This window comes from Lissotriton helveticus, chromosome 8, assembly GCF_964261635.1.
Source record: "Lissotriton helveticus chromosome 8, aLisHel1.1, whole genome shotgun sequence".
In the NCBI taxonomy this organism is placed as follows: Eukaryota; Metazoa; Chordata; class Amphibia; order Caudata; family Salamandridae; genus Lissotriton; species Lissotriton helveticus.
In genome coordinates, this window is record NC_136069.1 from 1520189261 (window position 1) to 1520202215 (window position 12955).

The following is a 12955-nucleotide window of genomic DNA, read 5'->3' on the forward strand; positions in this document are numbered from 1 at the left end:
ATGTGTTTCGGCTTTATTTAAGATACCGTGCGTAATCCACATATCACTCCAACCTGCAGCTTCCAGCCATACTGACATCTAAAACTGAGGGTTTTCTCTGACTGAGTGAAAAAACCTCCAAGTTGTGCTAAAAAAATCCTCTAATAATAATCTGCTCAATACCACATTTCTATCGTTTGTAAGCACTGTAAATACAAACTGCTGCGATTACTCACTTCAGAGGTATGCCATTTTCTTCCTTGGCATCATTATTGTCGGGTCACTTTATATGTCAGCAGTGATCATTTAACTCACTGAGTCAAAGTCAAAATAAGCTTTATTCAATTTTGTGTACAAATTATAAAAACATACAAAAACATGATACAAAGTCAATTAGCAGGTTAAAATCGAACACACATAAATAAGTTAAGCAATATATAACCATCAGAAATGACTTTATGGTCTACCAGTGCAAATGGTACGGTAAATATAATAATCATTCAGAAATAGCAGGAGCGATATGGGGAACTTGTGATTTCTTAAACCGATTAAATGCCCATAGGTAATTTGAGATAGTACAACAAATAGTAAAAATGCACAAAGTTTGCAGAAATATAGAAGCCGGGTGACATTATGCAAATTTGAATTCTCTCAGGATGGGTACTATTAAACTCTTCCTCAGATCCTTATAAAATGTACAAAAAAAGTTAGTACACAAATGCCTCCAAGCAGAAAGGCAGAGGCCCCAAGTCTCAGCTCCTTGAGTTTAGGCGCCACCAGAATTTAGCCCTCCTTGGCCTGAAGATGCATGTGGCTTGTAAAAAATTGTAGGATATTATTTATTTAAGATGTATTTAGCTTGCACTCTGTGACTGCGTTGCTTTAAAAAATGTTGTGGCCCTGGGCAAGACAATAGTTTGAGTCCTCCGTTCGTACTTTTACTGCCCATTTTCTGCTAATTGAAGCCCACATGATACCAAACAAATTTTCTGAAATGAGTTTAACAGGAAAATAATTCAAACGTGGTTTTCCAGGGCCCACAAAACTCCTTAAGATGCCACTGGGAAAAGCGAGAGAGACTCTGATGCAGAGGTAGGCAGAGAGCATAGAAGCGGAAATATAGAAATAGACTGAGGTGATCTAGATAAGGAGAAGGTTGTATGTCAATACAACGCAGGCTTTTACCCCGCATGCCATTACAGTGCGGGGATTACAACGACTTTCGCTGGAGGGCGCTGGATAGTGGAATAGTTTAATTTTCTATTCCAACTCCAGCCCACGTTGACAGTAGGGAAGGTGTTGGATAGAAAATTAAACTATTCCCTATCCAACAGCACCCTCCAGCGAAAGTTGTTGTAACGACTTTCGTTGTAATTCCCGCGTTGTAATGGCAGTGCGGGGTAATCCCCGCTTTGTTATGGCTGTTCTCCAAGGAGAAAGCTCTCTTTCGGGTGGGGCAGGGGTTCCCTGGAAGGTGGGGGCCCTGGGCAATGGCCCACTTTGCCCAGGCCTTAAAATGCCTCTGCTCTGTAAATCAAATGAGCTCTAGATGCTTTGATCCTTGCCCATTCTGGTGGGTGTCCTGAGTGAACTCCCCGATACACCTCCAACAACGAGTTCCACTGTCTGATACAGACCACTCAATGCCGACCACTTCTGTCCTCAAACTCTGTGCAACACCTCATGCTGATGCACAGCGACCAGTTTGCCTCACCATGACTGGAGAATGTTCAGACTTCACGAGTCTCTTCCAACACATTCAATATCAGCCCAACTACAACCCAAACCTATCAAGTGTGAAATTGGAGTTTGCGTCTAGGAAAGTGACGCAAGTCAAAGTGCTTTGCCGTCTCATCAGGGGTATGAATCACTATATAAAAGCTACGATAAAGAGCTCTATAGAATTTAAAACAGGAGGTTTTAACATTATCCACAAGAGGTTTACCATTATCCACAGGAGAAATTGTTTTGACCGCGGCTCAGCGTAATAAGCTGTACCAGCATATAGTAATCTCCTTAATAGCCGACTATCCACGCCACGTTTGCTGAGGGTATCGGAACCGACACCATATCACAGGTTCGGCGCTCCGTAATTCTTCTCCTCCTACTGGATCGGAGAAGCCTTAAACCTACCTAACCTCGGGGAACCTCGGCGTGGGAGTACGACCACATGCGACTCCGGATCCATAATTGACGATATCCATTTAATTCCTTTTTCTGACTTACCTGATCGGATCCACTGACGACTCATGTTTTGGAAACTTGTATTCACCGCATGAAATAGAGCTATTTGAACCGACAACCAACCGAGACGGGATAGTCGGCTATTAAGGAGATTACTATATGCTGGTACAGCTTATTACGCTGAGCCGCGGTCAAAACGATTTCTTACTTCAGCTCTTGAACTTTATAATAAATTGCCCTGACGAAGTTCCCAAGGCAAAAAGAGGAACGAAACGCGTTGGCTGTGCCTATGCTGCGTGATGAAACTTTTCTGAATAAAGAAGAATTAATACAAAAAACAATATTGAAATTGACTCTGTTTGCGTGCACCTTCTACTCTGTTTTGATAATTAGATTATTTACGCATCCTACGGCAGCGGATGCTAGAAGAGTGTGCACCATTACTATTTGGGAACTAAATGATCCGTAGTGCTTGACCTGGTCTGCTGCCTTGGTCCTTTTGTCTGATTATCCACAGGAGGTTTAACATTAGCCAAAGTAAGCGATTCAGGGTCACTTTTTCTCAGAGCACTTCCAGTTGTGGAATATAAAAGATAGTGATCTGCCCAGGAGCACTCAGTTTGGTGAAGTAGTACAACTCTGAGTTCCAGAACTGAAAATATAACAAATCTCACTTCAAAGTGGTCAAAGTGGACAGGATCTATTGGGAGTGATGTTCCTAAATTCCAATACTTTCTGTTAAAAAAACAACCATTGCTGAATAGTTAATGCAGACCTTGAGTGGCCCCACATTTAAAGGGATGAAAGGCCCGTTTTCACTATGAAGGGAGAGACGAGACCACTGGAATTATGCGATTATACAGCTCTGGCGTTTTTTCGCATAATTGTGAATTTGTCTCAACTTGCCACATAATCCTTTATCTGCTGCATAATCTACAGATGTTTTCAAAAATGTGTTTCTAGCTCAAACAGTTCAAACGTTACTAAAATGCAGCAACATGTGTTGCTGTGCAATGGAAGTTTGCAAAGGTTTCTGCTGCTCATTGCTAAATTTGAGTGTTAAACTGCAACCAATGAGGTGCAACCAGTACCTAATTTGAGCCGGTGGTTTCCGGGGATCTGCATCAGCACTTAATTGTCAACACCCGCACTTGCCGCAGTCTGCCACAAGGTGGTGCTTTCTAGCTATAATTTAGAGATGACCACAACAGGTAAATATTAATTCAATATACATTAAAAATGACTATTACCTGCTGCCCAAGCCATTCTTATAGCTTTAGAGGCCTGAAATAGTTTGAACTGTCACACTTGTAGGAGTGCGATGGTTAGTAGTGGTGATGTTACTATGATTGGCGCATGGCAGAGGATGTGTGGTGCAAGCTGCAGTGGTTTCCTGATAAGAGCCCTGGCATTAATTTATTTTTACAAATTAAGCACTAGGTGCTATGTACGGCAGGCAGTGTAAGCAAATGTAAATATAACAAAATAATGAAGTAATACTATCACAAAATGTGCATCATTATGCCACATAATGTAGCCTTCCCCTGCCACATAATTTCAGTATCCCTTCAGATAGCTTTTAAAGAAACAAGCCTTCTCTCCAAGATAACTGATATCTACAAGAAATGTAACCACATGCAACCAGTTACTCTAGGAAGCTAATGTAGGCTATATTTTATCAATTCATTTGACAAAACAGTTATTCCTTGTAAGAGGCATTGTAAAGTCGGTGTCACTGCTGGAAGGTGTTCTTTTAATGGAAACCGGAAAAAAAAAAGGTTTGCATTCGGTAGTCTATTTGCATATTGCTAAAATACAACTTTTAAAAGCACTCTAAGCACTTACATACGAATGTTTTTGCACATTTTGCAGCAGCCTCTCTTACACTGTTTAATACATGTTTCAACTGTGGCAGTCTGTGTTATACTCTTTGTAATACATTTTAAAATAGCACTGTAAGTACACGTCACTATTCCACAGTGCACCAATGCGGTTTCAAATCAGTGACCCTCAGGTAACATCCACAAACACCTGAGTTGAGTTTCCTTACCAGAGCACTGCATTTTCACACAGATTAGGTAACTTTCATTTTTTATAAATAAAGGCGTTTGCGTCATATTTTATAAGCAGTTACCTGTCGGAGAAAGGCGAACAAATTACTACAGAATATTTCTATCTTTTTTTAAATGTCCCTGACCCGCTCCCTTTGCTAATCACAGCTCCTAGACGTTTTTTAGGCACCTTGTGGGTACTTTTTACACTCTTCTTCTCCAAGTGCTCCTAACAGCTCAGCAGGAGGGCCCCCCTCTGATCTCCAGTGGGGCACCCCACTTCTTTGCTGATGCCTGTGTATGGGGTTGGCCCCTCCCCCGCTCGCTTTCCTTCAGGTGTTTGCAGTGCAGCCATTAGCCGGCCCATTGATCACTGCCTGGGGCTCCCCACCTGCCGCCCCCACCCCTGTCGGGGCCTGATTTATGGGCGGCCGGTGTTTGCTGTCCTAGGTAGGAGTCGCATCCTTCATTCTCCGATAGCCCCTGTCACCTCGGCTGTTCCACCCGGTGACCCCCCCCAACCCTGCGGGCCCCAAGTCAAACATGGCGCCTGCTGACAGCAGCCCTTCGCCCCTCCCCCAGCACAGAGTCAACAAAGGTGGCTCCCGCCAGTGGCCTTGCAAAGATGGCGGAGTCATGTGCAGTTAAGCCAAATAACACCCCCCTATGCCCCATCCCTTGAGACCCTGGGTTAGGGGCTGAATATAGCCATAATAGGAGTGCACGGGTCCCCTCAGAACCCTGGGACCCGGTGTCACTGCTCCTGCTGTACTGTCAAAAAAACACGCCTCTGGTTCTCACAGGAAGAAAGGCACTCGTTTTCTAGAAAATCGGCTAGAGGTCCCCTTTATTTGTAATAAATATTGTGATACAAAATTTGAAGCAATTATAAAGGGCATGTATCCGTCTTTTGGCAGGTTATTTTTGTAGGCGGGTAATATGGCCAAGATCACACAGTGTGACCAAGTGTACATGCCAGGACTGGAATTAAGGCCTCTTAGTTCAGAAGCCTGTCAAGTGGTCACCAATCGTGCTGCGTTGTGGTTCTGTAAATAAGTATTGCCATCAGCTTGCTGGACGCTATTTATTTTATCGACATCAGAAAGATGAAAAGCACTCCTGTCATCGTGTAACCTGTCGGTTAAAACGCTGAGCCTCGCAGCTGACGCTCCCTCTGCTGCCCTTTCTTACCGGAAGTTGAAGAGAAGAGGCCAAACAGGGGTCGATGAGAGGTGGGAAGAGCTGTAAACACCGCTAGTTATTGAGCGGCGCTATCTCACTCGTTAAAACGTTCGGCGCTGGATATGAAATGCCAACTTTGGAACCAGTCCTGCTTTGTTTTTCTGACATGTGCCCTTGACGGAAACCGTGTGATCTTGGACAGAACATTTAATGTTCCCGTGTCTCAATGAACGCCGCAATCTGATGAGTCTAGAAGCTCCTAGAGGTACTTGGGTATTGTGATGCTGTCGTGGGTATCTACACGGTTCAGCCCTGTGAACATGGACTCTGACACTTTCGCTGTGATGGGGCATGTCTGCCGTCTGTGTGTCATTTTCCTGTAACGCTGAACTGGTTTCATTGTGGGCTCTTGTAGCCATGCAGAGCTGTATTGTGGACACCTGTACAATATTGGGGCTTCACAGCTCGGTAGAGCTGCACTGTTAATGCTGTCGAGGTGTGATAGCCTTGTGGAGCTGTATTGAATATCCTATTGGGGCATCATGGCCCTGTAGAGCTGCACTGTCAATGCTGTTGGGGTGTTATAGCCTTGTGGAGCTGTATTGAATATCCTATTGGGGTCCCAAAGCCCTGTAGAGCTGCACTGTCAATGCTGTCGGGTGTGATAGCCTTTTGGAGCTGTATTGCATATATTATTGGGGCATCACAGTCCTGTATAGCTGCACTGTCAATGCTGTTGGAGTGTTATAGCCTTTTGGAGCTGTATTGAATATATTATTGGGGCATCACAGCTCTGTAGAGCTGCCCTATCAATGCTGTTGGGGTGCGAAAGACCTGTAGAGCTGTATTGTTCATATTGCAGCTGTGTCACTGTGCCTGGGTGTCATTTTCCTGTAGTGCTGAACTGTTTTTACTGTGGGTTATTATAACCTTGTAGAGCTGTAGTATGTACACTATTTGGGGCATCAGAGCCCTGTGGAGCAGTGCTGTCAGTGCTATTGTAGTGTAAAGTTACTAGTGCCAATTTGTTACATAGCTGTATTTTTAAGCAATTGGATTTCTTTGGCTAAACACTGAAACTGGGGTGTCATAGGCCTGTAGAGCTGGCTTGCCTATACTGTTAGGGTGTGGGGTTGTTCACACGCTAGTGGTGACATTGCCCTTTGGAGCTGTATTTTTACGCTATGCGTGCGCCTGAGCTGCAGAGAAATGGATACCTCACTGTTTTGGGTTGTGCTAGCTTCTTGGAGCTATATGGGCTGTTACAAAGGGGTGTCATAGGCCTTTGGCACTATATCGAACACCCCATATTTGTGATAGATCATGAGAGTGCTTTAGTAGCTAGACTTTGAGGTGTCCTAGTATTGCAGAGCCCAAACCAAAATAAAAACAAGGATTGGCAAAGCCAATAGGCCTCGCCTTTGGGACCTATTGGTTTCATCAATGTTATTTTGTGATACTGTGCAGCATTGCTAAAAAACATTAAAAGAAGCCCTGTGATATGGACTGAGTTGGATCTGTAAATAAAAAAGAAAAAAACATGTGCAAAGGTGTTTTTAATTCTTTTTAAAGCGGGTGGGGAATCAACACAGGAGGCTGAGGAAGCGTAAGAAAACGGGGCACCGGTCGGGGAAGCAACACAGAGGGCACAAAGAAAAGCAAACTGGCAAGACAGCAACATGCATGAAGCGTGCACTACAGGCAAGAAAGCAAGGCGGAAAAGAAGCACGTTCATGAAAAAGGAATGCAAAAAGTAGTTCCCTAAAATTCAGCAGTGGAAGAACACAGGAAAATGGTCTATGTTTCAGGGGAAGGACAGACACAAGATGGACAAGGCAAACCATTGAATAAGACGTAGGCAAGTCATGCAATGGGTGGGCTGCAAGCCCCTCTGTGTTCTTGGCAAGCCCACATGTCTTGTGGGACCGGACAGTTGCACTGTCTGGAAGGCTCGACCTAAACAGTAAGGTCCCTCGGAACACCCATCCACACAAAAAAAAAACACTCTGCAAATACCTTTATTTGGGTTTAATGTATTTTTAATCAACATAAACCAAAAGAACACTAGGCTTTCAACAAATAGATTTCTACTTACCACTCACAACCAAATAACCACACACAAGCGACTCCTGGAAATTCCAAAATCACATGAAAGGCGGGAAGAGTTCAAGAAAGCGCTGGGGTTCCATTTTAGTGGCAGAAGGCGCTATATGTGTATGGATTGCAGATCAGAGTTGTTACAGCATGGCAGCTCTGTATGGTTAACAGGTTCACATAACCAGGTTAACTTTTCTAAATAGAGTCAAGATACCCCTTGTTTGGTAGTATCACTCTTGGGCCCACTGAATGTTGCATCTGCGAAGGGTAACTGCAAACACAACAATGATGGACAGAATGTGGATCAATGTCACACATTCACCCCAGTTCCCATGGGGCACAGGGTCAGCGCTGATTTGCATATCGCCATTGTCTAACCCAGGGTGGTGTGGAGTGGAAAAACGATGGATTTGGGCCCAGATCTTTGGACTGGGGTGAATGTGTGACATTGATCCACATTCTGTCCATCACTGTTGTGTTTGCAGTTACCGCATCTGCGAAGGGGGCAGGGTGCAAAGAATGTACCTTGCCTGGGGCACCAGAACCCCTGGAGAAGCCCCTGAAGTGCTGTATTAAAGGGGTGACCTGGGCTCGTGAAGCTGCCATCATTGACGCTGACCTGACGTCACCCTGAGGGGGCTCACTTTCGATCGGGGGTGGGTGGGGCAGACCGGGATATCGTGATCGACCGCTGAAAGGGGTGTTCTCTGCACTGCAAATGTTTTTCCATCATTGTTGTATGTACTGTCGTTCAGTTTAACCTGTTCTGTGTCTGTCTTTACGTGTTCTATGCTTTGATGGTGCACTGCACGTGTGTGATCACCACCCTGCCCAAACCTGTCCATTATTACAGGAGCATCGAAGTGTCACTGGGGGAGCTCATACCCAAACAGGATTGAAGAGACTTAGAATGCATTTACCACTATGACTTGGCTTAAATAAAACGAGCCTCGGATGTACCCAATTAATCCACGAATTGGTAGACAGGGGAAGGATTTATAGCTCCATGGGCCAACATGGCCGTAGGCGGGTGAGAGTGGGCTGGAGGATGCATAGATAATGAGTAGGTGAAGTACTAGCTGGATTAGTGAATGGGTCCGACGATACTTAGATATAAACTCAACGATGGGTGAATGGATATGCATAGGTCGGATGGACTCACGTCAGAGTGGTCCAATTCAAACGTGGGAACGTAGACGGGCAGTCGAGGGTTTGCAGTCAGATGGGTGCATGGGTTAAAAGATCAACAGGACGAAAGACCCCTTGAACGGGCAGCAGAGGAACACATGCACGGGTGGGCGGATCAACAGGTGTAGATACAGGGCAGCTCCAGTAAACATTGCAGGTGCACTGGGGGGTTCCAGGCCCTCGCTCTGTATGCCACGACTGCACTCCTATAGACACAGGTGCAATGACGGGGGCAGTCAGGCGAGAGACAGTCCGAGTTTAAAAAAAATTAAATTTAATTAGTTAATTAATTAATGCGTTTTTATATAGCGCTGAATTTACCCGAAGGTGTCAGAGCGCTTCAAAATAGGAACAGTAGGGAAAAAAATGAGTGAAGGGAAATCCTGACAGCGTAGTTTGTTGGCAGAGACCCCCCTGGCCACGCGCCCCTGGTCCACCGTGCCCTGTCTGCCTCGGGTGCGTGGGGTCCCGTGCCTGGGCCGCGCGCTCCTCCGCGCGCCCTTCCGCGCGCGCTGCCCCGGGCCGGTGTGTACACACGTGCAGCGCACCATTGTTTACATCTCCCCCGTGACTGGCTGCCCTTGTCTCCCAGGCCCCGCCCCCACGTGCTCCCAGGCCCCGCCCCCTGGTGCTCCCAGGCCCCGCCCCTCGTGCTCCCGACCCGCCCCCTCGTGGTCCTCCCTGCACATGTTGTCTTACGTCCGCTGTCCTGTGTTTTGTGCTCCCCCCCGCAGGTCCGCCCCGGCCCGGCTCCTCCGCGTCCTCCTCCGCCTCGTCCACCCTGGCCGAGCGGACCCCCTGCTCGCCCTCTGCCCCGGCGGGAGCCAATGGCGGCCGGAGGGCGCTGCTAGGCAACGGCGCAGCGGCGGCTGCACCCGGGGGCTCCGACTCCGAGGGAGAGCCGGACCCCGAAGCATACCTGCCCCGAGGCGGCTCCGGAGAGCCCAGCGCGCCCGCCGCCGGTGAGTGCTGCCTGCATGCAAGCCTGCGCCGCCTGCGCTCTGCTGGGGGTGCCTGCGTGCACTTCTGGGGGGTGCCTACAACATGCTTTTTCTGCCTCTGTGCACTGGGGGTGTGCGCCTGCATGCATAATCTCCGCTCTGCTAGGGGGTGCCAGCTTGCACTTCTGGGGAGGGGGATGGGGGAGCTGCGTGCACTGCTGAGGTGCGAGTCTGCATGCATGCCTCGTCTCCGCTCTGCTAGGGTGAGGGGGTTTGTTCTACGTGTTGTATCTCTGTGCACTGCTGGGAGTGGACCTGTGTGCTGAACCCCTGTGCACTGCAGGGACTGTGCCTGCTGCTCGACTTCTGTGCGCTGCCGGGGTGTGCTTGCCTGCTGTAACCCTGTGCACTGATGGGGGTGCGCCTCACTGCTCTACCTTTGTGCACTGATGGGGGTGCGTCTCACTGCTCTACCTCTGTGAACGGATGGGGGTGTGCGCCTCCTCTACCTTCGTGAACTGCTGGGGGATGTGGGGATGGACATGCGTGCTGTACCTCTGTACTGCTAGGGGAGAGGCTGCGTGCTCTATCTCTGTACTGCCGGTGGTGTGCTTGCTTGCATTATCTACCTCTGTGTACTCCTGGGGCGTGCGCCTGCGTGCTCTGCCTCCGTGCACTATTGCTCGGGGGGGGGGGGGGGTTGCCTGCCTGCTGTACTTCTGTGCACTACTGCTGGGGTGGGGGGCTTGCCTGCCTGCTGTACCCCTGTGCACTGATTGGGGTGCGCCTCACTGCTCTGCTTCTATGCACTGATGGGGTGTGCACCATACCTCCGTGCACCGCTGATGGGTGTGGGGGGGGCGGAGGATCATGCGTGCTGTACCTCTGTACTGCTAGGGTGTGACTGTGTCCTGTACCTCAGTACTGCTAGTGGTCTGCCTGCTTGCGTTCTCTAATTCTGTGCACTGCTGGGGGTGTGCACCTGCGTGCTCTACCTCTGTGCACTACTGCTGGCGGGTGCCTGCGTGCTGAACCTCCGTGCGCTGCTGTGAGTGTGCCTGCCTGTTCTACTTCTAGTCTGTGGAGGTGTGCGTATGTGTGCTGTACCCCTGTGCACTGATGAGAGGTGTGCGCCTGCATTCTCTACCTTGTGCACTGCTGGGGGGGGGTGTGTCTGCCTGTTCTACCTCTGTGAACTGCTTGAGTTGCGTGCCTGCAAGCACAACGTATGTGCTCTGCTGGGGGTGTGTGCCTTCCTGGCCCATTCTATCGCCGTGAACTGCTGGGGGTGTGTCTATCTGTCTTATTTCTGCAACCTGCTGGGATCGTGCCTGTCTGTTCTATCTCTGTGAAATGATGGGCGCGAAGCTGCCTGCTCTACCTGCCTGTTGTATCTCCGTAGTGAATAACTGAAATGAGTGACTATCTGTTCTACCCCTGCGACCCGCTGGGAGGTGTGTTTGCTGGTTCTATCTCTGAACTGTTAGGAGGTCTGCCTAACTGCTCTATCGCTGAACTGCTGTGAAATGTGTCTGCCTGCTCTCTCTGTGAACTACTGGCCTGCCTCTCCCTGTACATCTCTGCCACTTACTGGGATGCGTGTCTGCCTGTTCTGTCTCTGAAATGCGTGGTTGTCTGTCTGCCTGTTGGTTACGTGTCTGCCTGCTCTGTTGATTAACTGCTAGAATCTATGGCTGGCTGCTTTGTCACTACAAACTGCTTTGAATGCGTGCAACTATGCTCTGTGTCTGTGAACTGCTAGGATGTGTGCCTACCTGGGCTTTCACTACAAACTGCTGCCATGTGTGCCTGCCTGCTTTATCACTACAAACGTCTGGGAATGTGTGCCACCCTCCTCTCTCTCTCCTTGAACTGCAGGGATGTTTGCCTGCCTGCTCTCGTGGCATGTGCCCCCGCTTATTCCCTCCTTGGGTACCAGCGCCTTTTTTCTGCACGCATTGATTCACTTGTAATCTTTTGTGTAGCGCTTTATTCTGCATGAGGAGCACGTCAGAGCATACAGCGCTCTAGTTTTAAGAAACAGACTTCTCTCTTTTTGTCCGAATAGTGTTCCATGTTTGCTATTTGAAGTTTTTGCTTTTCCATTATAAATCTGGGACTGTCAGCGCTCGAATTAGATTTTTATTTTTTATTTTTAAACAGCGTTCCTTGATCCGCAGACCTTTGTCAAAAATGTTTATTTTGCTCGACTTTGCAAGTATATGGAAAAAGTAGACCCCTGCACACCCCGCCCCCTTAGCCTCGCCTTGAGCGTTTCCAAATGTTGCCATGTGTCGCTTGCACGGGTCTCTGTTAATTCTGTTCTCAACTTTTGCGTCCAGTCAGTGTACAACCAAGTGTCTGTACAGCTTATGAAAGAATGGATGAATGAACAGGCTCACACAGAGCAGCCGCGTGAACCAGATCGACCCCCCTGGGCACATGCAAATGAGGCTGGATTGTAATGTTTACCAGGGCTGTATGTGTGCGCAGGTCCGTTCACACGGCCTTTGGCCAAATGTCTTTTTTCCCCCCATGTTTCTTCCGTAGGTTACCAGTGATGTTAATACGAGTGTACGGATGCATTTTAACAGCTTTTTACATACATTGTTTTGTAAAGGTCGCTCATATTATTTGTATTGATTTGCATACACTTAAACCCTCTCTGTTTTAGTACTGCGTGTGCTGCGTACAACAGACCGAAGCAACTTGTAATATGCATACATGCCAACATTTCAACTTCGATAAGAGGGAGAAATATGCGTGGGTGCAAAGACCTGAATAGCGCGTAACACGAAGCGGGTCAGGCGTAACACAAAATGGATCGCAGGAGTAACTGGGAGAGATGTTTTTTTACCATCTTCAAGAAATAACTTCTGTTTTATAGAAATAGGTCATACATACACCTGTAAGTAGAATGTAGCATGCTCTCTTCCAGGAAGAGAGTCATATGTATTAATTTCATCAATGCATGAAAAGTCTGCTGAAAGTACACTACCATCCATTACACAGGAGACAGGCACTGCAGAATGTGTGTGATCACACGTTATACAGAAGACATTCACTGCCAGAAGTGCATTACAACACATTATGCAGCAGGCAGACATTGCCAAAGGTGCACTACCACACATTATGCAGCAGACAGACATTGCCAAAAGTGCACTACTACCACACATTATGCAGCAGTCAGTAATGAGGGTAGCATCAGTTCTTTGCATTGGGTTGCTGAAGAGAACCACTACGTCTCCTGGATACTCGGCATTATCTGAGGGGCCCCAGACTGATCTTGTCGGTAGGGATCAACCCACGGACTCTTCTACAAGATGGTCGGAG

The 12955-nt window shown here is 47.8% G+C and overlaps 1 protein-coding gene across 1 annotated transcript in view; it reads left to right on the forward strand.

The window, feature by feature from the left end:
* TENM4 (teneurin transmembrane protein 4) overlaps positions 1 to 12955 on the forward strand; it is an 873376-nt gene that overhangs the window by 448207 nt on the left and 412214 nt on the right. Inside the window, exon 4 of the mRNA XM_078658490.1 lies at positions 9416 to 9643. Within this exon, the coding sequence (XP_078514616.1) occupies positions 9416 to 9643 (228 nt within the window). The remainder of the gene's footprint in view (positions 1 to 9415; positions 9644 to 12955) is intronic.